Source organism: Antechinus flavipes, chromosome 3 (assembly GCF_016432865.1).
Source record: "Antechinus flavipes isolate AdamAnt ecotype Samford, QLD, Australia chromosome 3, AdamAnt_v2, whole genome shotgun sequence".
Taxonomy (NCBI): Eukaryota; Metazoa; Chordata; class Mammalia; order Dasyuromorphia; family Dasyuridae; genus Antechinus; species Antechinus flavipes.
This window is the reverse complement of record NC_067400.1, coordinates 8,810,288-8,836,953: the sequence shown is the minus strand read 5'-3', so window position 1 is coordinate 8,836,953 and position 26,666 is coordinate 8,810,288. Positions and strand designations below refer to the sequence as shown.

Here is a 26,666-nt window from a genome sequence, read left to right as displayed (position 1 = left end):
ACAAAAAAGTTGAATTTGATGTCCTCTATGGCCTGATGGTCTTTATGAAGTTTATTTGAAAATGTTCAAGCCATGGGGCTCAAACGAGCCTTCCAAAGGAAGGAAAAATTCCAGGCTCACAGAAATGAGGATGGAGAGCTTCCACAGAGAGGGGCCTCTAGAATCCATCTGTTCCAATCCTCTCACCTCATTGAGGAAGAGACTGAAGGTCAGAGAGGTTTTGACTCCCCCAAGGTCACATATCTGGGCAGTCAGAGGGAGAATTTGAATCCACATTCATTTTCCCCTTGTTTACCAGGCTTCAGGGAAAATGGCAGCACTTCCCCTAGGCACACCGAGTCACCACTTCACAGAATCATTTAATATGCTAAACACTTTGTGCCTTAGAAACAGGTGGAAACTGAGCCTCTGCCCAGACATGAGGCGGTGGGCACCTCCTGGGTGACCTGGGCACAATATCCACATCTTGGAATCTCATGGAAACTTGAAGAGGGAGAGGCAATGACCAACTTCTCTTGCACACTCAGCTCCCTGGCTCGGTAGCATGGTACTTTTTCAATCCTACCTAGCAATCTGACCCCATTTGGATGACTGTAGAATTCCTATCTCTCAACACGGCCATATCTACTGAATATGACTCTGGGGACTGTCCATGTCCATCCCTCCAGCCAGACAGGAGCCCCATACCTTGAGTACTTTGTAGCCGGTATCACAGCTGATGAGCACTTGGTCTTTGAAGGTATATTTAGCCTGTAAGGGATCAAGTTTCCCATTCGCAGGAGGATGCAAGCTGGGGCACGGGTTTCCTGGTGGTAGGCAGAGAGACAAAAGTGATGAGTTAGAGAAGGATGAAGAATCTATTAGGTGAAAAACAGCACATGGATGTGGAGAGAGTTGGTCGTTTCTGTAAATGACTGAATGAAAAAGCTTTTATTAAGTGCTTAATCTGGGCCAGACATTGTGCCGGAGGCTGTAGATGCAAATATAAAAATAATTCTGTCCAAACCCTTGGAGAACTTGCATCTTCTAAGGGATACAACATATGTAGAGGGGACGAGGGACCAGAAGGAATGAAGGAAAAATTTATTAAGCTCCAAACATGTGCCAGACACTGTGTTAGGAGCTGGGAGCACACATACAAAAGTGAATTAGCTCCTGTCCTCAAGGAACCTACATTCTAACAGAGGACTGCCACACAAATAAGGGAGGGGTGACCGGGGAAGAACATTTGGGTCTGGAAGTTATAGGGATGGTGAGTTGAGCCATATAATGTGCCTTTTTTTCTTTTTTTTTAAAATTTTTATTCTTTAAATAACTTTTTATTGACAGAACCCATGCCAGGATAATTATTTTACAGCATTATCCCTTGCACTCACTTCTGTTCTGATTTTTCCCCTCCCTCCCTCCACCCCCTCCCTCAGATGGCAAGCAGTCCTATACATGTTAAATATGTCACAGTATTTCCTAGATATATGTGTGCAGAACCAAACAGTTCTCTTGTTGCACAGGAAGAATTGGGTCGAGAAGGTAAAAATAAACTGAGAAGAAAAACAAAAATGCAAATAGTTTACATTCATTTCCCAGTGTTCTTTCTTTGGGTGTAGCTGTTTCTGTCCACCATTGATCATCAATTCTAATTTTTAGTGTATTGTTTTCTTCAGTTATCTTTTTTAGCTCCTTTTGCAATTGACCAATTAAATTTTTTTGTTCATTGCATTATTTTTCATTTTTTCCATTCCTTCTTGCAATGTTCTCATTTCATTTCCCCATTTTCCTCTTAACTCTCTTTTAAGATCCTTTATGCAATCTTTGAAGAAAGCCTTATGAAATAGGGACCAGCTCATGTCTCTCTCTGGGGCTTCTTATGGAGTTGCTTTGCCTTTCGGAACCTCAGGATTTGAGGTCTGTTCTTCTCTCTCTTTCCATAAAAGTTGCCTATGGTGAGAGTTCTTTTTTGTTTTTTATTAATTTTTCTAAGGCTTGAGATCTGTTCTATGCAAAGGAGCGACAGCTGTTTTAATTTGCCCTGGGGAAGTTCTGCTGATTGATTTCCAGTGCTGAGTAATGTGGCTAGGTCCAGCATTCTTCGGGGGCACAGTGGTTTACAATTTGTCTTTTACAAAAGGCAAATCTGCCAAACCACCTGCTTGTAATCAGGACAGAGTAGCCTAAAAGGTCGACTCCCAGGTGCATGGAAGCTACAACCCTCTGGCTCCTGTTCCAGTTCCTTTCCTGGGCTCCCTGTGCTGTGGTCTGGGCTTAGCAGACTGTCTCCCTGCCCGATTGAAACAGAGCTGTTCTGAAGTTCTTCCAAGGTAACTTCTTCTGGGAATGTGTTGTACTCCAAATATTTGTGGGTTCTGTGACTCCAAAACCAGTTTAGAGGCCTAATCTGCTGTTGGTTTGAGAGAAGGTTAGAGGAGGTTACAGAGAGTCTCTCCGTCATCTTGGCTCCACCCTTGGAAGTCCCCCACTATTCATTTTTTTAAAGCCATCTATGAACAGCCTTTTTATGTGTCAGATTTTGTGCTAAGTGCTTGGGAGACAAAACAAAGCAAAACAAAAAACAGAGTTCATGTTCTTAAGGCATTTATGCCTTTTTGGAAGGGTTACATACATTCTTTAAATATATATGAGTAGGCAAATAACCTGAGAGGCAGTGTGGTATAGTCAGGAAGACCTAAATTCAGGGCTTGTCTCTGTTACATACAGATGCCTGGAAGACGGGGAAAGTTTTTAAGTACAGGGAAGATAATGAGTTCTGTTTTTAACAAGTTGAGATTAAAGCGCCTATCGATTATCTGGGTGGAGATGTCCAGCTTGTGGCTGGTGATATGGGACTGGAGCTCAGGAGAGAGATTAGATGTATTGTATAGATCTGAGAGTCATCCACATAGAGATGGTAATTGAACCCATGGGAGCTGATGAAATCACCAAGAAAGAGCGTGTTAAGGGAGAAGAAAAGACCAAAAACAGAACCTGGTGAGACATTGTGGTTGTTGGGGGAAAGATCTATTACTGATCTAATCCTATACTAAGGCTTGACCTAGAGATGCTCTGCATCTGAAGACCCTAACCTGGAGCCTTCTTCCTGTGTTGTAGTAGTAGGGACTGAAAGAAGAGAAGGAAGGGACCTGTTGTATGTGGTACCTTCTGGCTGGCTGAGCTGTCCATCAGCACCTGGAGAATTGCCAGTGTCCCTGGCATCATAACCAATCAAAACTATCTCTGACTTGACCCAGTCCATTTAGCCATGACACTGATGACCATAGCAAGAGTCTCTTTCCCACTACATTTTAAAGTGTACTTTAACAATCTCTGGGGGATTTTTTTAAATTAAAAAACTATATGTGACTCTAATGTCAATAAAGATAAACAGGTAGTGCCGTGGATACAGCACCAGCCCTGAAGCCAAGAGGAGCTGAGTTCAAATCTAGCTTCAGACAGTGACCGTTTCCTAGCTGTGTGACGCTGGGCAAATCACTTAACCCCAACTGCCTCAGCAAAAAAAAAAAATAAAATAAAAATAAAGATAGATGGGGCACGTATATGGGAGGTAAACTGTCTTTTATATTTCACCTTTGCCTTCCCTTTGGAATTTACCTTGTGTATGTTTGTTATTATATGTTCTATTTACAATTTACTTTCCTCCAATAGAATGCAATCTTTGTAAGAGTAGGGACTGTTTCATTTTTATCTTTGCACGTCCAACACCTGGAAGAATACCTGACACAGAGTGATTACATTATAGGGACTTTTTGATGAATTGATGAAGATTTCCATGATAATAGAAAGGAAATACTTTTTTTCATTTTTGTCTTGGTGTTTCTAGGACTTACTTATTTGACACAGAGTTATCATCATCATCATCATCATCATCATCATCATCAGACACAGGAGATAGTGTTTAACAAATTACTGAATTGAATTAAAACAAATTGATATGAAAATCTGGAAACAAATCAGAAAAGGCTAGACATGAGTCTTTCTATCCTCTTCTTTCCAGAGTGGCTCCATAGTTGAATGAATGGCTCACACTGCCTTGGAATGGGCAGTTCTTTCCAGGTTTTAGCCATCAGGCAGCCAGCTTTTGGAAGTTGGGAAATAAAAGTCATTTATTAGGTCATCTTATTCCATGGTAACTCAACATGTACCAACTTCAAGGGCTGGGATTTCTGATCTAAGATGGCCAATAGGTGGGCAAATTCTCAGATTAAAACACGTCCTTATCCACAGGACTTCATAAAGTGGAGCTCTGTGAAATCACGGAGTATCAGAGCTCAAAAAGGACCTCAAAGATAGTGGAGTTTAGTTTACTCATTTTGCACAGGAGGGAACTGGATTCCAAAAAGAAAAGTAACTTTCCCAAGATCTATCAGTTATCTATCAGTTCATGGTCAAATGTGGGAGACTGTGCAAATAACTATGTATAAACAAGTCATATACTGGATAAAAAAGGAAATAAAGAGAGGGAGAGCACTAGAATTATGAGGGATTGGGAAAGGTTTCCAGCAGAAGGTGGAATTTTAGCATGATTTGAAGAAATCCTGAAGACAGAAATGTGGAGAGAGAACATTTCAGGTACCAGGGACAGCAGAGAGAATGCTCCAGAGAGCCTGGAGTAATAGAATGGGGGCCAGTGATACTCCATCAAAGAGTGTGTGTGTGTGTGTGTGTGTGTGTGTGTGCGCACACACACACAGTTTCAGGTATAAGAAGAATGGAAAGGTGAGAAGACAGTTTATGAAGGGCTTCACACATCTAAGAGAGGATTTATTCCTTCCTGGAAAAGGGAAGGAGCCATTGGTGTTTACTGAGTGTTGGGGGGTAATGTGGTCAGATTTGACTTTATGAAAATGCCTTTGGCGGCTGAATGGAGGATGGATTGGAGGAGGGAGAGGCACAAGGCTGGCAGCCCTCCCAACAGGACATTGGAACAATCCAGGCAGGAGGTCCTGCCCCGGGGGTAGCAATGTCAGACAAGAGAAGGGGGCAGATTGGAGAGATGTGAGGAAGATAAAACTAATCAGAACTGGCAACCAATTGGCTATGGGAGGATGAGAGATGGTGAGGTTGTGAGCCTCGTGCCTGGCTGGAGGGGAGTGCCCTTGATAATAATAAGAAAGGCAAGTCCTTGGAAGGACTTACTTAGGAGAGGTCAAACAGCCAGTGAGCGGCAGAGCTGGGATTAGGTGTCCTGCTCCTGAGCCCCTCCTCCCCCCCAGGATCTTTGCTCCTGAGTCTCTGAGAGGGAAGGTAAGGGCAGTGAGTCTGGTTACCTGTGGATGTGTAGGAAAGCCTCCAGCCTCCGTTCTCCCCTGAGTTGTCACTGTGGAACAAAATCTGGACACTGTTGCTCTGGGTGTCGATGCGTCCCGGGGATTTCTCTCCACAGTAAGGGCCAAACTCTCTCTGCCCAGCCTTAATCTGCCCGAGGACAAAGAGAGAAAAAGGGGGCAGGATTATGAGGGGGCTGACACCGAGCTCAAAACCCTTCCTTGCTCCCTCAAGTTAAGGGGGAGTTGGCATCTGGATTCCTCCTCGGGACGGCTTTGACCGGCAGATCAAGTAGGTGCAGGAGGTGCAGGGATGCAAGGCTGGGGAAGCCTGAACCCCTGCCCTCCAGGAAAGTGGTGGTAGGACTGGCGGGTACAATATCTAGACAGAGAAGTAGGAGCAAGAGTATCTGAGGAGGGGAGGGAAAGGGCAGAAGCTGGGGAGGCTTCCCCAGCACCAAGATGATGTTGGAAGGAAGCCAAGGATTCTAGAAGGTGCAGGAGAGAGTGTATTCCAGGCAGGGGGACAAAAGGACAGAAGGAAGCAAGGCTGAGTTTGGTGAATGGCCAGTACTTAGCTTGACTGGCTTGGAGGGCATGGCAAACGCAATGATTTGAGGGAAAGCTGATCAGACAAGTGGGAAGCAGTTGGAGGCACTTCATGTGCCAAGCTGAAGCCAGAGGCAATGGAGATCGGCACGGATAATAGTTGAGCAGGAGAGCACTTTCCATCCGTGAGGGCCAGACTATTGGGTCACATCTACAACCCCAAAAGATGGATTGGACTCCAGCCCTGGCCACTGAGAGGAAAAGGGTGGGGCACGAGGCTATGTCTTCTGTGCAGAAGAGACTGAGCAGGGGCTAGTTTGAGAAGCTCAGTTTTCTAAGCCCCCAAGGCATGGGATGTCATGGCTTTAAGTCAGGCTTGAGGATCAAGCCCATGATTCTTCAACGTGGGTTCCTAATGAGTTTCCCAGGATTCCTTGGCCAAGCTGTTCTGCTTTCCCTGCCAGCTCTGGTCGCCATCATTACAGATTTAGAGCAGGATGGGACCTAAGAAGCAGCCCTGTCATTTTACATATTAGGAGTAAGGTTAGAAGACTCATAAATGGTCATACGGGAGGTAAGTGACAGAGCCAGGATGGAGTCCCAGATTCTAGAGACGACTTCTTCCATCGTTCCGTGACATCCTCCTTGTGCACATCACAACTCTCTGACACCCTTCCCATCCTGCCCAAAGAATGGGTCCTGTGCCAGTTTCCATTTTTCAGAATGAAATGACAGATACTTAAGCTACAGGGTTTCTCAGGTCAGCAGTGGAGCCCATTGTGTCCCAGAAGGCCACTGAATCTGGAACTTTTCTAAGGTGACTGGACTGAGAAGATGATGGTGTGGCAATCACCAATCCCCTGGGCATGAGGGCAGTGCCCTCCAGGACAGGGGCTCCCGGGCATTTCCCCAGGAAGGGTGATGGCTTCCCATGAGCTATCTCTTTTTTTGGGTCCAATCCCTTTGTGACCAAGGTGTTGGTCAGTGTCCCTTATCAGTTCCCATGGGGGAGTCCCTTCACCTTTCCTGACCTTCATTCCCTCATCTGTAAAATGGGAGAATTGGATTGCTTTTAGATTTCTCCTAAATCATGCTTTCCTTCTTCAGGAAACTCGCCACAGAATCAGCCTTGGTCCTTGTACCTCATCAGACTCCCCTGTCCCTTCGATTGGACCCTCAGAATGGAGGGTCCCTCTTTAAAGAGGGAGCTCAGCCTTCTCCCCATTTATCACCGGCCACATGGCTTTTGGACTTCTTCGGTATTCTCCATCCTACCTTCCCCCTCCTCAGCTTCTTTTTGAATGTTGGCCTCCCATTAGCGTGGAAGCTCCTGGAGGGCAGGGACTGATTTTGTCTCTATTTGTATTCCCTGGCACATGTTTAATAGATATTTGTTGGTTGACTGATTGGACGGTCTTTAGGTTCTTTGCAGGTCTAAATCTATGAGCCTTTTATCCCAGAGCACAGGCCCACGGGGGTCTAGCAGGGATGAGAGCCACATGGGCATCTGTAGGGCAGAGTGGGCTTAACTAGGTCTTCTGGACATCCATCACAGGACCCCGAACCCTGAGCTGAGACCCCGGCCATGGCAGAAGGGACACGGCAAGCCCTTGTCCCTGGCTAAGCTGGGAACCACCCAGGTCCAGCCTGCTTCCCCTTCTGTCTCGCCCGAGCCTCCATCCCCTGGCGCACGGTTCTGCCCCCTTCCCCCGACCGTCCTCACCTTGATGTAGTCATAGGGGCAGGACACCTCGGGGTGGTCCTCGATGTCAAAGCTCTCCTCAAACAGGAGCGTGATGGCGAAGCCGTCCTCCAGCTCGATCCTGTAGAGGCAGTCGGAGCTCTTGGGGTAGGGCCCGGGGAAGTCGGCGCTGGTGATCACCCCGGTCCTCTGGGTGAAGACGTTGTCGCTGCACTCCACTGTTCAAACACATGAGCCGGTCACACGTGAGGGGGCCCGTAGCTCCCCAAGCCCCGCAGCCCCCGGAAGCTTCCTTAGTGTGTGGACGGCTGCAAGATGGAGGCAGGAAGGGCCAATCTGACAGCCCAGCAGAGCTCTACCGAGTCGGAATCTCCCGGGGGGCCCCAGGGACATGGGGGTGTGGGGGCGGGGCAAAGAGCTGGGGTCACCAGGAACGATTCAGGGTGTTGGAGGTGAATGTCTAGTGATGTGCCGGACAGCCACGCTCGCAGGAAAGCCAGAGCTCTTTGAGGGAGGGGCTTGTGACTAAGTGCTGTCTGTACCCCCGGTGCTTGGCCTGGGATCGGGGAACTTTGCAGGGGCTTCAAGGAAGTGTGAGGTTCTGTGAGATGGACCAAAGAGCCCGGTTCCGGAGCTGGCGGGGACCCCGGGGGGCACCTGCTCACCCCCTTCATTTTACAGATGAGAAAAATTCAGCCAGAGAGATGAATGGATTTGCTCAAGGAAAGCCAGGATTTGGATCTGGGATCTCTGACCCTAGATCCAGGGAAGGTGGAGGGGGTCTGGCAGCAATTTTAGCTCTTTGTCTTGGCCAATGACGCTCGCACCCCCTTATGCCCAAAATCAAGCGTCTCAATCAAAAGTCAAAGACCCTCCCCTCCTCCACATGCTCTGTCTAGGTCTAAGCCCAGATCCTTCTCATCTGAACTGGTGACACAGACTTTGTGCTGCTCATCGGATGATCCCAGACTTTTGTGGCCCTTTCTGCCCTCTGCCCCACTGCAGACCTCGAGCCCGGGATCTCCTCGAGGGCAAGGACCCGTCTGTTATTCCTTTGGGGCCCCAGGGCTTGGTGTGGGAGCTAGAAGCAGCAGTTGCTCCCCAAAACATTTGCTGAACTGAAGGGAAACCCCCACAATCCTTTGAGAAGGACCTGAGCGTGAGCGTGCCTTCTGCACCGTCTAACTCCTCGCTGTGAATATAATTAGGGAAAGCTGAGGAGCCAGAGCTTTGTTTGGTCCTGTAGCTATAAGCAAAGCTGCGGTTTCCTTGGTTAACCTCCCTGAGTCCTGCCGGTGAGCTCACGCCTGTTTGCTGCTCCCCAGCTCGCTGCTCTCCCTCTTGAGCCCCGCAGGGCTCCTTGGCCACTCGGGCTCAGCGAGGGGCTTCCTGGTCTTTCCCCGGGGGCGAGTTCAGTCTCCAGCTGGCACCGAAGGCTCTGTCCGTCCTAGAGAAAGTTGGCCACGGGCTCTTTTACTCAGTGGCCGTTGGCTCCCCCGGGGACCACAGCCTTCTCCCCCTCTGTGGGTGAGCTGTGGAAGCGAGTGTCAAGGTTCAAATTCCCTCAGAAGGTTCCCAGCCATGGGACCCAGGAGAGACGTGTTGCCTTTCAGGTTCTCTGCCTTCTTTACTTTCAAACGGAGATGACAATGGGACCTTCCTGCCCATTACGCTGAGGCATTTAAAGAAATGCACACAGTAGGGACTTAATGAATGCTTGTTGACCTCATGGGGTTCATAAGTGTGAAAAGAATAACGAGTAGGCATTTATTGAGCACCTAATGAATGTGTTAGACACTGGTTATGAAGACAAAAATGAAACAGAGCTTGCCCTCGTGGGGCTTAAGTTCTGTAAAGAGAGAATGAAATCTAGGGCTGGGGACCAGACCCGGCTTAGAGAACTCTAGGATGAAAAGACCCCCTCCTCTAACGCAGGGAGAGGGGGTCTCTGCCATTTGCCATTCTAGAGGCAAAGAGTCTTTCCTGGGGCCCCACAGTCCATGTGTCAGAGGTGAAATGGGAAGCCAGGAGTTCCAGGCTTACTCTGACCTGCCTCTCGCACTCAGTTATGTTCAACAGGAATTATTAAGTGCCTGTTATATACCAGGCACTGTTCTAGATCTTAGGGATGCAAAGACCCCTTCCCCATCACTGGAAGGAACACACCAGGACAGGGGGCTTTCTCTGAAGAGCCTCAGGTTCCTTCTTCTGACCTGCCCCTCTCACTCAGTTATGTTCCACAAGAATTATTAAGTGCTTGTTAGGCACCCGGAGATTATTGCAGGACTGGGATACAGCCTGGGCAAAAGCTCAGAGGTGGGAGATGGAGCTTTCGGTTGTGGAGAATGGTAATAATTAAATCGATTAAATCTGGACCTTAACTTGTGTAAGAAGAAATGATATGAAATTAGTCTGGAAAGCGAGGCTGGAATCAGATCGGAAAGGCCCTTATTTGATGGCTATTCCCTGTGGCTTTCCATCCTCAATCAAACCAGGAAGCTCACTCTAAAATGAGGAAGGGCTCCTCCCCCACCTCTTGCTTTGGCAATGATGGGGCAGGGGGCTAGAAAGGGGAAGGGCGAGGGCTAACAATCACTTAGCTCTTAGATCATCCGTGAACATTTTCTGAACGGGAGATCCTTGTCCGCTAAGTGGAAGCATGTGATGGATGGAATGGCCCATGATAGATAGATGGAAAGAGCATTTATTAAGTGCCTGCTGCATTCCATCCTCCCCCCATCCTGCCCACTCATATTGGGCTGTGCCATTAGGTCAAGCTCAGCGGGGGCTGCCCGGGTTCTGGGACCCCGCGCCGCCCTTACCTCTGCAGGTTCTGTTGTCCGTGTGGAGGATGTAGCCGATGCGGCAGGAGCAGTAGTAGCCCCCGATGTAGTTGTGGCAGTAGTGATCACATGCCAGCTCCTCGTCGCTCTTCTCCGTACACTCGTCCACATCTGGGGGAAGGAGGGGAGGGGGCGGATTAGCTGGGGAGGAGGCAGGGGGAGGGGGACTAAGGCCGCCAGAGGTGTCCAGCCTCCGGAAACACACCGGGCTCTGAGAGGAGAGAGGACGAGGCAAGAAATCAGAGTGTCTCGGCTTACCCACTGCCATGTAATGGGCGTCAAAGCCAGTGAAGCGTTCCTCGTTGGAGAAATCTGATCGGAAAGTGAGGGCCATGAAGGGGCCGGGGGACAGGACCACCTGCTGGCCGGGGGCCTGCTCCGTGTCCGTGGTCTCCCTCCCACAGAAAAGAGCCAGCACCTGGTCCTCGGCTTCTACCTAAGGGGGAGGCAGGAAAAAAGAGGTCAGCCTTGGCCACAGACCGGGATCGAGGACCCTTCGTGGCCCCGGACCACCATCCATCCCTCAGCGGCTCTCCGGGGTACGGAGCGTGAGTGTGGCTACGACCTTCTGCGGATGGGGAGCCCGAAGCCTCGAGGGATGAGGGAAGAGCCCAGCACCACGAACTTTTAAGCCCCAATTCTTTCAGGCTTGCCATTCTATGCCCTGGATTCCCACGCTCCCCCTACGACTAGAGGGGCTATGATTCCGCCCATTTGGCACATGAGGAGGCTGAGTCTCGGAGACACAACGGACGGTCTCGGGGCCGCCATCACTCACAGACTATGGCCCTTGGGACGGATTGAACGAAGCATCCCCAAGTCCAGAGCGGGTTCTGTGACTGTGCTGTGGAGGTGACGTCAGGGGCCTGGGGATGTGAAGGACCGGGATGGATACGGAAGTCTGGGGTGTTAGAGCTTTGGGAAGGGGCACTTCGGGACGCCTCAAATCGCCCATAATTCCCCAAGAGGAACAGAGGCTGGGTGGTTCAGAGGCTAGATTTCTGGGCTTGGAGTCGGCAAGACTGAATCAGATCCCCAGCTGTGGGACCCTGAGCGTGTCGCTTGTAGTTCATTCTCCTCTGTGGGATGGAGACAATAATACACCTCCCTTCCAGGCTCCAATGGAATAACGGGCAAAGGGCTTTGTCAACCTTAAAAGGACATAAAAGGGCTAGCTCCTTGTGATCTTCTCAGGGAAAGGATTCTTCGTGCATGGGAGGCATCCTCTGTTTTTATAGGAACATGGTCTTTTTAACAGGCTGTCTACTATTCAGTTCAATCCAACACAGGACAATTTTACTAAGTGCCTACTGTGTACTAGGCTAATTACACATAGGAGTTATAAGACAAAATAATTTCCTAAGTGCCTACTATGTGCCAGACTAGTTACTGGGGTTATAAGATGAGATGATTTTCCTAAGTGCCTACTATGTGCCAGACTAGTTACTGGAGTTATAAGACGAGATGATTTTCCTAAGTGCCTACTATGTGCCAGACTAGTTACTGGAGTTATAAGACAAAATAATTCCCTAAGTGCCTACTATGTGCCAGACCAGTTACTGGGGTTATAAGAGAAAAACAGGGAGCTTCAAGTTGCTGACTCGCTGCCGAGGCAGACACGATACACACACGGGCAAGTAAATAAGGGATGAATGGGAAGGAATGGGTGGGGGGCAGTAGTAACTGAGAGAATCAGGACGTGTCTCGTGTTGGAGATGATCAAAGCTGAGCCTTGAAGGGAGCTGGGGGGGTCCAAGAACAGAGAAAAGGAGCGGGGTGTTCCAGGAGTGGGGCCCAGCCTGTGTAAAGCTGCAGGGGGGAGGGGGAGATGGGATGTCCATGTAGGGAAAAGCAAAGAGCACAGTGTGACTGCATCAAAGGATGTGTCAGTGGCCTTACAGATTGGCCCCAGATTGGGAAGGTTCCCATTGCATCCCAGAGGCAATGGGGAGACTGGGAAGTTTCCCGATCAGGAAGGGAAGGGACGGGATCCCGCTTGGGCCGGAGGGATGTAATTTTGATGACTGTGTAGGGGAGAGATGACGGCCCCCTTAGGAGGTTCTTTCAGCCGTGTGGTGGGAGGGTTGGGAGGGAGAATGATTCTGAGGATTCCAGTCTCAGGGCCCGGGGGCTGATGGGGCCCTTGACAGAAGCGGAGAGCTCGGAATCCTTTCTTGGCTGTTCTTCCTGCGCGTCTGTGGTACAGGCCGAGGGTGGAAACCTGCTCTTGACAGATGGATGTCCCTCCTTGGGAGGAGCCAGAAGGGCTCTGCGTGAGATCTGAGGGTCCCATAAATCATTAGCTCAGGCTTCAGCGAAGCAGAATAAACAAACCTTGGGGGCAAACAGGAGGGAAGCCAGCTGCCTCGCTTTGCCTTTCCAAGGGGCCAAGGCCAAGTCTGAAATGTTTGCAAATGGGAGGGCCACAGCCGTGAGCGTTCTCTCCGTCCCCTCTGGTGATTTATGGAGAAGGCCGCAGGCTCGGGACGGTCCAGGAGCGGGCCAGGCCCACACAGGAAGCCTCCAAGCGCCTTGTCCTGGGCACAGGGCTCCGTTCTCGACAAGCCGGGGTCGCCTGGACCATCCGACTCGCAGGATGTTGCCGCTCCTTCTGTCTGGGAGGAGGAAGGGGGCTCGAGCAGGGACCGGGGTGGGAAGGGAGCTGGTCATCCTCCTCGGTCACAGAACAAGGGAACTCACTCGCCTAAGGCCATGGGGCTCCGGAGTGAGATCTAGCCTTGACATTGGGTTGTGGCCAGCTGTGCCATCATGTCCTGGGCGTCTTCCATAAGGATTCTCCCTTCTCCAAAGTCTGGATCTTAATCGATTAGCCCACCAGCAGCAGCAGGGTGATCCGTGCTCTGAGACTGTCCATAGGAGCGTTCAGTGACTGCGCTGGGATCCTCAAAGAAGAAGCCACAGGGATGCTGGTGCCAGCTAGGACCCCCGTGATGCGGGCAGTGTCCATTACGGCTGCTCCTGAGCAGCTGGCACTTGTGAGTAGAGGGCCCGTGAGGTTGTTCCAGGGAGGGCTGCCCTGAGGTGTTTGGTGTTTGCCAGGATAATGGCCCCAAAGTGCCCAGACCTAGGAGCAGCATCATTCATCCCGTGGCACCATTTGGGACACGGTTTCAGCCCTTGTTGGGGCTGAGAAGTCCATGAGCTGGTGGCCAGTCTTTTTTTTTTTTTTAATTAAAGCTTTTTATTTTCAAAATATACACATGGCTAATTTTCCACATTCACCCTTACAAAACTTTGTGTTCTCATTTTCTCCCTCCCTTCCCCCATCCTTCCCCTAGGCAGCAAGTGGTCCAATACATGTTAACCGTGTGCAATTCTTCTATACACATTTCCACAAATATCTTGCTGCACAAAAAAATCATGTCAAAAAAGAAAAAATGAGACAGAAAACAACGGGCAAACAAATAACAAGTGAAAATGCAGTGTTGTGATCCACACTCAGTTCCCACAGTCCTGAGTCCATCTGGGTGCAGACAGTTCTCTTCCTCACAGGACCATTGGAATTGGCCTGGACCCTCTCACTGTTGATGAGAGCCATGTATCTCATTGTATAATCTTGTTGTTGCCATTTACAATGATCCCCTGGTTCTGCTCATTTCCTTCAACATCAGTTCCTGTCAGTCTCTCCAGGCCTCTCTGAAATCCTCCTGCTGGTCGTTTCTTATGGAACAATAATATTCCATAACATTCATATACCACAATTTATCCAATCATTCCCCACTAATGGGCATCCATTCATTTTCCAGCTTCTAGCCACTACAAACAGGGCTGCCACAAACATTCTTGCACAGACAGGTCTCTTTCCCTTCTTTAAGATCTCTTAGGGACATAATCCCAGTAGAAACACTGCTGGATCAAAGGCTATGCACAGTTTGATAACTTTTTGAATGTAGTTCCAGATTGCTCTCCAGAATGGTTGGATTCGTTCACAATTCCACCAACAATGCATCAGTGTCCCTGTTTCCCCACATCCCCTCCAACCTTTATCATTATCTTTCCCTGTCATTCGAGCCAATCTGGCAGGTATGTAGTGCTCTCTCAGAGTTTTCCTAATTTGCATTTCTCTGATTAATAATGACTCGGAGCATCTTTTCATATGACTAGAAATAGTTTCAATTTCTTCACCTGAAAATTGCCTTTTCATATCCTTTGCTGGGGGCCAGTCTTTCTGGGCTTACAAAGCTGCAGCCTTCCAGTTGGGTAGGAGCTGTCAAAGTCTGCCCTCTGCTGGCACCTCCTCTAAGAATGCAGGATCACCCCCACATTGTCGTCTGGGAGCAGGCTCATGGAATCACAGCCTGGGGCTCTCACTCTGTGTGTGAGGAAACTGAGGCTCAGATAGACGACTTCTCCATGGTTTCTCTGCAGGAAGTGGCAGAGCTGAGCATTTCAATCCACATCCTCAGGCTCCAGAGCCAGTGCTGATCTCTGCTGACCCCAATGGTGACCACTGTTGTGACTGCAGGTCTGCCCCTAGGCAAGGCTGCAGCTGGAGTCTTAATAGAGGCCACGGGGGTGCCCACCAACCGTCAATAAGTTAGCCAGGGAGGCTTGTTTGGACACTTCTTTCAACACAATGGTATGCTTTGTTTATTTAAGTGACAGTTGCTAGGTCTTCCTTAAGAGTTCTTGGCAAAACAAGGCAGTGTTTAAAAATAATCCAGCCTGCTTCCCCAAATTAGCCTGTAGAGAGAAGAAGGAGAGAGATGGAGAAGAGAAGGAAAGAGAGCGAGAAAGAGGGAGAAAGAGAGAAGGGAGAGAGGGAGAGAGGGAAAGAGAGAGAGACAGAAGGAGGGAGAGAAAGAGAGAAGGAGGGAGAGAAAGAGAGAAGGAGGGAGAGAAAGAGAGAAGGAGGGAGAGAAGGAAAGAGAGAGACAGAGGGAGAAGGAGAAGAAGAAAGGGAGAGAGAGGGAAAGAAAGGGAGGGAGGGAGGGAAGGAGGGAGGGAGGAAGGAGGGAGGGAGAAAAAGGGAAGGAGGGAGGGAAGGAGGGAGGGAGAAAAAGGGAAGGAGGAGATGGAGGAAGAGACAGGGAGGGAGAGAGGGAGGGAGAGGGAGAGGGAAAAGAAGAGAGAGGGAGAGGGAAAGGGAAAAGGAGAGAGAGGGAGAGGAAGAGGGAAAGGGAGAGGGGAGGAAGAGGGGGAGGGGGAAGAAGAGGGAGGAAAAGGAGAGAGGGGACCTGGTGCTCCAGCTACAAAGAGGTACTTCCTGAAAGCCTCCCCCTCCTTGGGGATCCCTCTGCAGTTTGAACTCTTTGCTGGATCTCCTCCATGATAAAGGTGAACACACATCTCATAGCCTCACGCTATGAACACGATCTGATCCATAGTGTGTTCTCATCTAGGGAATTACAAACTGTGTCTCTAGAGCAAGTTAAATAAAACCTTTAAATCTTTTTTTCCTCTTTAAGAATTCAAAGTAATTAGTAAGAGGATGATCAGCAATAGTTCCCACTTGTTGAACCTGCCTAGGAATCTCATGGTTTACTCTTAGTGAGTCAGGCATTTATTAGATGCTTACTGGATGCCAGGTACTCTGGTAAACTCTGGGATACCAAAAAGGCAAAAAAAAAAAACAAAACCCTTGAGAATTTGGAAATAATGTAGAGGAGTGGATCCTGGAGGTTCATATCCTGGCTTTGTCCAGTTGTCCTACTCCATGTAGGACTTTGGGTCTTAGTTTCCTCCCCAGTGCAAGTGAGACGTGGGTCCCGCCTTTCATGTCTAGCTCTAGATCCCCAGGCATGACAGCTAACACATGCCCCGGGAATATTTGGCCGGAGTGTGGCCTTGAAGGTGAAATTTTGCCACCAGTTAAATGCCTTTTCATAGGGTCCTATACTTTGTACTTGTCAGTCAGGGTTTGATTGCAAAGATGGCTACCCTCCAGCCGCTTCCCCTCAGAGGGTCCCAGCGAGTCTGGAGAAGAGCTCTTCGCCCACTTAGGTTGTCTGGGATGATCAGTCAGGCCGAACTCCTCCGAATGGTTGTGGGTCTCAGTCAGGACATTCGGCCTAGGGACGCTGCCAGGCACAAACATCAGGAGCGAAACCCTGGGGAAGGAAGGGCACAGGCTGGCGCCACCTCGGGCCATCTGTGCGACCACCGCTGCTCCCTCAGGGCAGATGGGGCGCCTGTGGACACTTGGGGGATTTTTACTCCTGAAGGCAGAAGTGGTCGGGCTCCCTGCTTACTGGCGGGGAGCCCCCTTCTGACCCCCCTGTCCGGGGCATGGGAGGCGAGAGCGGCCCTGGAAGCCTTATCTCCCTCCCACGGAGCCGATCCCAGCGAGGACATGGAACAGGACGGGCCTCTGGCAGTCACATAAACAAAGCGGCTGCCGGCCCGGCGGCTCTGCCGCCTCCCTGGTGAAGTGTATACTTTCCCCGGATCATTTACAGTCCCAGAGCAGCCTGGTAATTAATCCCGACTCCTTGTTTGGAGCCTTTGCCTCAGGGGTCACCGAGTCAACGTTTTCACTAGAGAAGCTTCCTTAGGCAGGGCAGTGTCAAAGTGGACCGGAGTCTCTCCCAGAATCCCCCACCCCCGCGGGCTCCCGAGCCCCGGGGCTGCCCCCCTCCACTTCCTGTTGTTGCTGCCCCAGTCCTGCCGAACAAACGCTTGTCCAATGACCTCATTCTCCCGGAGCCGCCAGTGCCTGGATTCACCCAGCCTTCCATTCCGCCTCCTTTCCCAGCCCGTCCTGCTGTTTCTGCCCCAGCTGCTGGTCAGCCTGGCGTCCGTGCCCGGCCCTGTCCCGGGCACGCTAATGTCGGATGCCCCAGACACCGAAGGCCCCATCCCTGCCCTGGGCTAGTAACAGCCAACAGTCAGTCAGTCAACAGGCATTTATTAGGTCCCTTCTATTAACACCAAGCAGCAGGCTAAGTGCTGGGGACACAGAGAAGGACAAAAAAAGGAGTTCCCGTCCTCAGTGGGCTTCCGTCCTAATGGGGGGAGACCATATGCAAAGAGGAAGGCTCATAGGAGATATATCCTGGAGCAGGGGTGGTGGAAGGATACCTACAGAAGGTGGTATTTTGAGACAAAAAAGAGTCCCTGTTCTTAGTGGGCTTCCATTCTAATGGGGGGAGGCCACATACAAAGAGGAAGGCTCATACCAGATATATCCTGGTGCAGGGGTGGTGGAAGGATACCTACAGAAGGTGGTATTTTGAGACAAAAAAGAGTCCCTGTTCTTAGTGGGCTTCCATTCTAATGGGGGGAGGCCATATACAAAGAGGAAGGCTCATAGGAGATATATCCTGGTGCAGGGGTGGAAGGATGCCTACAGAAGGTGGGATTTTGAGCTGAGTCTTTAAAAAGTCATGGGATCTATGAGGTGAAAGTGAAGATTCCCTGGCAGGGTGGAGGGAAGATTCCAAGTTCTTTAATGGGAGATGAACATCAAGTGAAAGCAAGAGCAAAGAAGCCTGAGTGAAGACGTGGATTTCATGGAGAAGTGTGAGGGGAACAGCTAAGGGATGCCCTTAGTGCAGAGTGCTAGAAAGACATCTTCCCCGAGTTCAAATCCAACCTCATGTACTTACTAGCAAGTCACTTAACCCTATTTATCTCAGTTTCCCCATCTGTCAAAAGAGCTGGGGAAGGAAATGGCCAATTTATCTCAGTTTCCCCATCTGTCAAATGAGCTGGGGAAGGAAATGGCAAACCACTCCAGTATCTTTGCCGAGAAAACCCCAAATGGGGTCATGAAGAGTTGGGACTGAAAAATGACTCAATGACGGTGGATGGAGTAAAGCTTATAAAATGTTTATTGAATGGAATTGGAAACTGGAAAGGCCAAATTATAAAACTCTTTATAAAACAATTTATAAAACTTTTATAAAAACAAAAGAAGATTGTAGACGATCCTAGAGATAATAGGGAGACACTGGGGTTTGTTGAGTGAATTGGTGGTGGAAGAGGATACAGTCAGATTCTGTTTTAGGAAAATCACTTTGCTGCTAAGAGGGCGAGATTTCAGCTAAGAAAGACGAGGCAGAAAGATGAATGAGGAGGCTTTTGCCATAGTCTAGGAGAGAGATGATGAGCGCCTGTCTCCGAGTGATGGATGTGAATGGAGAGCAGGGAAAGGGCCGTAGGAGGCAGGGGGAAGTAGAGATGACAAGGTTTGGCAAGTGATGGATTTGGGAAGAAGGGATTGGGGTTCGGGAGGGTATGAAATCGAAGATGGCACCAAGTTTGCGGCCTGCTGACTAGGAGATTTGTGATGTCCTCCTCAATAACAGAGAAGTCTGGAAACACCGAGCATTGGGGTGAGGGTGGGGGAATAATAACCATAACACCATAATGCCTGGGGATTTGTTATATTCAGCACCTCGTTTGGCTCTTATCACCCAGGAAGATACAGGCTTGTGGTTGTTTTTGTTTAAATTGCTATTGTTGTTTTACAAAAAAAGAAACTGAGACTCAGAGGGTAAGATCCCAGTGCTCTGCTTTTCAGCCACAAACCCTGTCTTTGGGCCGTTCTCCTCAGATCCCCGAGGTGCTTCACAGGCCAGATTGAGGCAGGCGCCCAAGGGTTAATGAAACAGGACCCCGTCTGTTTTATATTTGTCTGTGTAAAGGAGGTGCCTCTGATTCTCTCTCCCCAGAGAGCCCTCCCATCTCCTTCCCCAGCAGAGCTGACGAGCGGTCTCCAGCACTGCATACTCTGTGTCTTCATTAGTCAGTGTGAGTGAGGAATCTCACCTTCAGTGTGAGCTCCCTGCTGGCTCAGCGTGAGCTTCCAAGTGTCACGGGGCAAGGGATACTGAGGCTCCCATTAGCTGAGCCTTTTGGATCCTCCCTAAAGCCGGAGCCTCCCCTATTTCAATTCCATTAAATGCCAGCCAAGACATTAGCTCACAGAACTGCCCTCTCCCAGAGGGTACCGAGTGTCTGCCCTGGGATTTGGCGCTGTACCTGGAGACTCCGCCTGGTGGCTGGACGTTGTGTCAAGCATGGACTCAGGAAAGAAGTGAGGATGAGGGAGAGAAGGAGAGAATAGCAGCAGTCAGGAAAGAGAGGTCAGAGGAGAGACCCAGGGGGGAGCATCTCACCAGAAGATCCAGGCAGGAGCAGAGGAGAGTCAGGCAGGAGAATCAGGGGATCTGAGTCATGGACGGTTCCACAGAGACCCATGAACCCAGCCTGAATCTGAACAAAAAGCCTCTCAGCCACATGCCAGCTCTGCGGGAAGACCACCTGGGGCAGGGAGCTCACTACCTCCCAAGGCAGCCTGGGGGCAGCTCAGACTGTGGGGAGGTTTTCCTGACATGCAAAGACCTCCTCTCTGCACCTCTCCACCATTCTGTTCTCTACAACCGAGCAGAGCTCAGCTCTTTCCGAACACCTCTATACTCAAGGACAGACACTATCATGTCCCCACCAAGTCTTGCCCTTTTCTAGTCAAAGCATTTCAAACTTCTCTGATCGTCCTTGCATGGACAGGTTCCCTTCTTCCCTCCCTTCCTTCCTTCCTCTCTTTCTCCCTTTCACCCTCCCTTCTTCCTTCCTTCCTCCCTCCCTTTTTCTTTCCTCTCTCCCTCCTCTATCTTCCCTCCCTCCATCCTTCCTCCCTTCATCCTTCCCTTCCTCCTCCATCCATCCATCCATCCTTCCTTCCTCCCTTTCACTCTCCCTCCTTCCTCCCTTCCTTCCTCTCTTCCTTCCTCCCTCAAACTGGTCATTATTGCCTTCCTGTTTAGCACCAAGTGCTTTCCTCAAAGCAAACTGACCCTTGTATATGTGAAAATATTAGCAGTACTCTTTTGATTATCACCATTGTTTGGGTAGTTTAAAAGGAAGGAATAGGTGAGCTGAGCATGATGAAGACATTCTAAAAAATAGAGCTGTATAGAAAAGAATAGAAGGAGTAATTACTCATGCAAATGAGATGCAAGAGAAAAAATTGATACAGAAGCTAGTGGGGGGAGGGTGGTAGTGCTGGATCTTACTCTCATCGGGAATGGGTTAAAGAGAGAATATTTCTATAACTATATCTATCTATCTGTATCTGTATCCAAAAAGCTATACAAGGAGAAAGGGTTGGGGAGGGGGGGAGATAAGGAAGGGATTCTTAGAGGGCGTGGGCAGGTTAAGGAATAGGAGAGCAAGGTAGCAGGTAGAAGTAAAGTAGGGGAATAAGGAGGGATAGTCTAAATAGGGTGAGAGGGATAGGGAGGAGGAAAACACACAGGTAATTATAGCTTAGAAGGTGAATGAGACAAATTTACCCATAAAACAGGAATGGATAGCAGATTAAAAATTTGAATTCAGGAATATGTTGATTTCAGGAAACAAAAATGAGAGCTGCACATAAAGATAAAATAAAGAGCTAGAGCAGAATTTGATATGTAAAAAAGCAGGGATAATAATTATGATCTCAGGCAAAGTTAAAATTAAAATAGATTTAACCAACAGTGAAAAATAGAGAAACTATTCTGTGTCAGAAATATTATTCAATATTATTTTGGACCATTTAAAATACCTAGACAGTATAAAACACCTGAGGGTATACCTGCCAAAACAGACACAATATGAACATAAACAGAAAACACTTCATGCAAATTAACTCAGATCTAAATAATTGAAATAACATTTTTGATCCCGATTAGATAAAGTCAAAACAATTTTTAAAAATTTTACCTAATATATTTACTCACTATCATCCCAATTAAATTGCTAAGAAATTATTTTACTGAGTTAGAAAAAATAATAACAAAGTTCATTTAGAAGAACAAAATATCAAGAACTTCAAGGAAACCAGGAAAAGAGATGTAAAGGCAGTAGATTTCAGCAATGTCAAACAAACTGTTATAAGAGCTTTGCTGAAGTGTAAAAAGGATAGCTTTGATTATTTTAAATTAAAATTTCTTCATATAAATGAAAGCTATGTATCCAAGAATGGAAGGACTGTAGAAAATTGGTTTAAAGAAAGACTTTCATAATCTCCTAGAATGTGATTGGATTGGAATATAGCTGTGGTATAGGTAATGATGAGCTGGCTGAAAATGTAGTAATACTTAGACTTATGAAGGAAGATGCTATCCAACTTCAGAGAAACAGATGATGTCAAGAAATAAGAATAGTACGACTATATATATATTTATATATAGTCATAATAAGAATAGTATGTATATATGGTCATATGATTCTTATTTCATATATATTCATATATATATTCATATATCTGTGTGCATATTTATAGATTATCTATATGTATGTATACATATGCCTAATTTTAGATTTCTTTAGGATGGGGAAGGGTGGGAAAGGGAGAGGGGGAAAAGGTAAAAAGTGCCCAGCAGAGAACAAAAGAAAACCAACAGGGAAGCAGAAAAAGCCGGGCACCTTTGAAACAATATGTAGTCTTTATTATATGGGTTTTCTTAAAATGGAAATTTATTGTTTTATATTGAATCCTTTCTTATGGTCTGCTGTATAAATGGCATTTTTTTCTTTTCTCATTTTGTATTTAAGCTTAAAATAAAAATATTTACAAAAAAGCCCTAAGATAACATTTGCCTATCAAAAAAAAAAAATGCAAACCATCCATTGGATTGGTTCTAGCAAATCAAAACATGGCTAAGTAGAAATGAGATGGTGATCCTGCTATTCCCATTTTATAGTTAAGAAAACTGAAACTCTGAGGGGGGAACAGGGTGGCCTGAGGTTTAACACAGTGAGTAAGTGGCAAAAATGGGATTTGAATCCTTGCTCTGGAAGTCCCATCGCAGAATTCTAACATCCACAATTCCTTTCCAGGTAGATAGAGTCAGGTGCTACTCACAAGCCAGCTACACTGGCCTGCTTTCTCAGAAACTCTTATCTCTGATCTCTGGACCTTTGTCCAGGTTCTCCCCATGCCCTGGACACACTTAATTCTTCTTTCTGCCTCTTGCCACTTCCTACAGGAAGCTTCCCCTGATTGACATACTTGCAATTGCTTTCTATTCTATTTTCTTCTCTGTGGATGGGGGCATCCCCTAGGAACATGTGAGTTCCTTGAAGTTTGTTTTTTTAATTGTTCACCTGGGTCCCTGTATCTAGAGTTTCTTGAATATGGTATATACTGAGTAACTGTCAGCCTTGTTATGAGGTAAGTGCTTAATGATGTTTTTTTCATTCATTCATTCATTCAGTTGAGCACAGAGTACTGACAGATTGCCCCAAATCCCAGAGTAAAATTATCCTTCTTTTTGATTGAATTCTACCACTTCTTTCTTCAGCCTTGTAAATAAAAAAGGCTCTATAAATACGAATAATATTTTTTAAACTCGTGTATTAGGGCAATTTCCTTTGGGCTAAAGTTTTCCCAATATGTGTCAGACCACAGTGGGGTTCCACCACTGCCTTCGTGTGGTCTGTGGGCTATTTTCCTTGGGCATTAGTTCTTAACCGGATAGCTCTGCAATTCTGTAAGGACCTCTGGCATCCTCAACACCAGGATTCTTTCCATTGACGCAGATGGAAACCCTACCATGCCTGGGCAGAGCATCTTTATGAGTCACTGGAGCCAAAGTCCCCATCACAGCCTCTGGTGACAGACCTCTCCCCAGTGAACTTGGCTAGTTCTTGAGTGGCAAGAGCAGCTCACTAGGGGAATGTTCGGGAGATCTGCCATGCTTGTCCCCTTCACACAGAGACTTTAGGAGCTCGGGGGACCTCCACACCCAGGAATGTCCTGGAGTCAGCTCCAACAGCAGGACAACGACAGTTAAATTGTGAGCACTTATGCCTCAGAAATGAGTGAATGTTACAAATCAAGGCTCGGTATATTGTTTTGTTGATTGTCTGGCCAGGGGTCCTCAAACTACAGCCCCCGGGCCAGATGCGGCATCTGAGGACGTTTATCCCCCTCACCCGGGGCTATGAAGTTTCTTTCTTTCTTTCTTTCTTTTATTAATTTTTTAAATTTTTAAAAATATTTTATTTTATTTAATAATAACTTTATATTGACAGAACCCATGCCAGGGTAATTTTTTTACAACATTATCCCTTGCACTCGTTTCTGTTCCGATTTCCCCCCTCCTTCCCTCCACCCCTCCCCCAGATGGCAAGCAGTCCTATATATGTTAGATATGTTACAATATATCCTAGATACAATATATGTTTGCAGAACCGAACAGTTCTCTTGTTGCACAGGGAGAATTGGATTCAGAAGGTAGAAATAACCCGGGAAGAAAAACAAAAATGCAAATAGTTCACATTCGCTTCCCAGTGTTCTTTCTTTGGGTGTAGCTGCTTCTGTCTATCATTTATCAATTGAAGTTTTTTTATTTAAAGGCCCACAAAACAAAGTTTTTGTTTTTACTATAGTCCGGCCCTCCACCAGTCTGAGGGACAGTGAATTGGCCCCCTATTTAAAAAGTTTGAGGACCCCTCTAGACTTAAGAAAATGGAGAAAATATTAATAATGTTGGTTAATCGTTATTTCAGAGAGCTCATGCTCCAAAGGGGCACTCTCCTGGGAAGAGATAGAGGGCAGAGACATGATCTGTACAATGAGGGGGTTGGCTTAGATAAATCTTTCACGTCCCTTCCAGCCTCAGTTTCCCCTTTTGCCCATTTCCCTCTCCTAGTGCTCTCTTGAAAATACAAAGTTCTCATCTTGGGACAAATTCTGCACCAAGGAAGGTGCCCCTTGACCATGGTGGTTCCTGTGATGACCCTTTGCATTCCCTGCTCCCTAGGCATATGTCATTATCGCCAGAGGGTAAGAGCTTCTCAGGTCACAGAGGCACAGAGAGGTTTCAGAACTCAGTAGCACAGCTTGTGAGGACCAGCACTGAGACCTTGCACCCCTGGCTTCCTTCTCTCAGGCCAGTGACCCGATCCCTCTTCCTTTCCTACTCAGTATCTCTGTCGATGTTCCATCCTGCAGTGGCAGTGGGGACCGGCTCCACGGGCGGGAGGTGACCCCAGAGTGCTGACCGGGTACCAGAGGTCCCATCAGTTGCACGAATCATTGGTTTTTAGACTGACCAAGCCCTTCATAACACATCATTTCATCTGAGCCTCACATCAACCTGGTGAATAAATCTATTATTATTATTATCTTCAGTTTGTGGATGAGGAAACTGAGGCACACAGATTTTGAGTGACATGCCCTAGATCACTCAGAGGCATAGCAGCATCCGTCTTTAGCTGGTGGGAGCTCCGAGGCCATCATTTTGCAGACGTGGAAAGTGGGCGGGGCCAGAAGGGGGCAAGTTCAAGTCCCTGGGGAGTCAGTGGCCGAGCCGGGCCCATCGGGGATGTCTCCACACCCTCAGCCTATGCGGGGCTGAGTCTGGTAACAAGGACCAGGACCAAGTGGAAGAAGGCGCGAGACACAAGGAGGGTATTGTTCCTCCGACGTGGCCAGAGGCCAAAAATAATGGGCGGGTCGGAGCAGCAGCTGGCAGGTCCCCGGGAGGCTGGGAAAGTGCCGGCTGCCAGGATGCGCCCCGGTGGGGAGTGAGGGGGACAAGAAAGGGATAGACTCGGAGCGCAGACGCGAGGGGAGAAGAAAGGGCCGAGGCCTGGGAATCCGCAGGCAGGGACATCCCGCAGGTGGGGGGCAGAGGCTTGGCCCTTTATTCCAGGAAGGGGCTGGAGAACAAGGGGGGGACGTCTGGGAAAGAGGAATTAGGAGGAGTCCTGGGAGAGTTCCCCTTCCAGCTCCTTTGCCACGGTGAATAGCAGAGGCTGGAATTGTGGGACACGGGGGAGGAAGCTGTTCGCTCCCCTCCGCGGCCCTCTTTCAGGGAAAAAGGGAAGTCGCATTCACATGCAAATCCCTCCCTGGCAGCCGAGAGATGTGGGCAGCCCAGGCTCAGGCGCCCGGCCAAAGCGGGGAGGGGAGCAGCCCAGGAACTGGTAGGCAAGGACAATGGGGATGCGGAGCTTCCAGGCCGGGGAGGAGGGGGAGGAACACAGAACTCACTCCCCGGGTCCCCCCTCTTTTGGAGCAAGGAGAAAGAATCAGGGAGGGGGAAGCCTCGCCAGGTACCTTGTTGCTTACAGATGGTTTGGGGGGCTGGGGAAACAAGGGAGGAAGGGGAGCAAGAAATGACGGTAATTTCCAGCCAGAAAAGATTTAGAAAGAGTGCTGGCCTAGAACCAGGGGATTCTGGGTTTGAAACAGTTCCATTAGCTTCTACCTTAAGCAAGTCAGTCAACCTGTGTGTGCCTCAGTTGCCAGAAAAGATAAAGAGTGCTGGTCTAGAACCATGGGATTCTGGGTTTGAAACTTCTACCTGCATCACCTTAAACAAGTGAGTCAATGTGTACCTCAGTTTCCTCATTTGTCATATGAGGAAGATGAACTTGGTCATCTCTGAGGTCCCTTACAAACCATTAATCTGTATTTCTATACTCTCTCCTTTCTCAAATTTCATACCAGCCACTTGCTGGCAAATATTTAACAACAAGCCAACCCAAAACCCATGACATATTTCAGTATAATTTGCATCCCTCCATAGCATACCAGCCTTGGAAACGGTTCAACAGCCTTTTCTTTTTATGGAGAAAAAATTCCAGCTCTGACTTGTGTTAGTAATGTTTGTTTTTTGCTAAAAGGAGGAAATATTCACTGTTGGAGGGATTATGGGAAGACAAGTGTACTAATACATTGTTGGTGTACCTGTCAATCACTACAACCCTTTTGGGAAATAATTTGAAAATGACTAAATGTTGATACCCTTTGACCCAATCTTATTTCTGAGGAGACTGACAATAAGAAGGGTCCCAAACATATCAAAATATAGCATCACTTTTTGTGGTAGCAAAGCATTAGTAACAAAATCGATGCCCTTTGGGGAATGGCTAAACAAATGATGGTGCAGGAATCTAATGGAATAGGATTGTGCTTGTAAGAAACGACGCATGTGACGAATACAGAGAAGCCTGAGAATATCCACATTCTATGACGCATGATCAAGTAAGCAAGAGCGTCTGCAATAATGCAAGTGGAAAGAACAAAAAAAATCAAGAAATGTAAAAGTCAATGCTGTGAAATGACAAAGGCCAAAGTTGGCCCCAAAGAAGCAAGATCCTTTGAAATGATGATGATGGATCATGATTCCTGAGAGATCCCTCAAAAGGATCATTAAAGAGGTGGCTGGTGAGCATCCTTCTTCCCAAAAGCTTCAGCGGCATTCTTAATATTTTATTATCATTTTCTTAAGTCTAGGTCATCATCAAAACAATCCATCAAGTACTCATCAATGGCCTTTTTGGATTTCTGAGATGCAAATGTTCATCCTGAAAATTTAATAGGCTAAAAAG

At 48.0% G+C, this 26,666-nt stretch overlaps 1 protein-coding gene across 1 annotated transcript in view; it reads right to left on the bottom strand.

The window, feature by feature from the left end:
• Window positions 1–26,666, bottom strand: part of MASP1 (MBL associated serine protease 1) — a 76,434-nt gene that overhangs the window by 23,015 nt on the left and 26,753 nt on the right. The window contains 5 exon segments of the mRNA XM_051990469.1: window positions 688–806; window positions 5,280–5,427; window positions 7,549–7,745; window positions 10,350–10,481; window positions 10,629–10,806. Of these exon segments, the coding sequence (XP_051846429.1) occupies window positions 688–806; window positions 5,280–5,427; window positions 7,549–7,745; window positions 10,350–10,481; window positions 10,629–10,806 (774 nt within the window).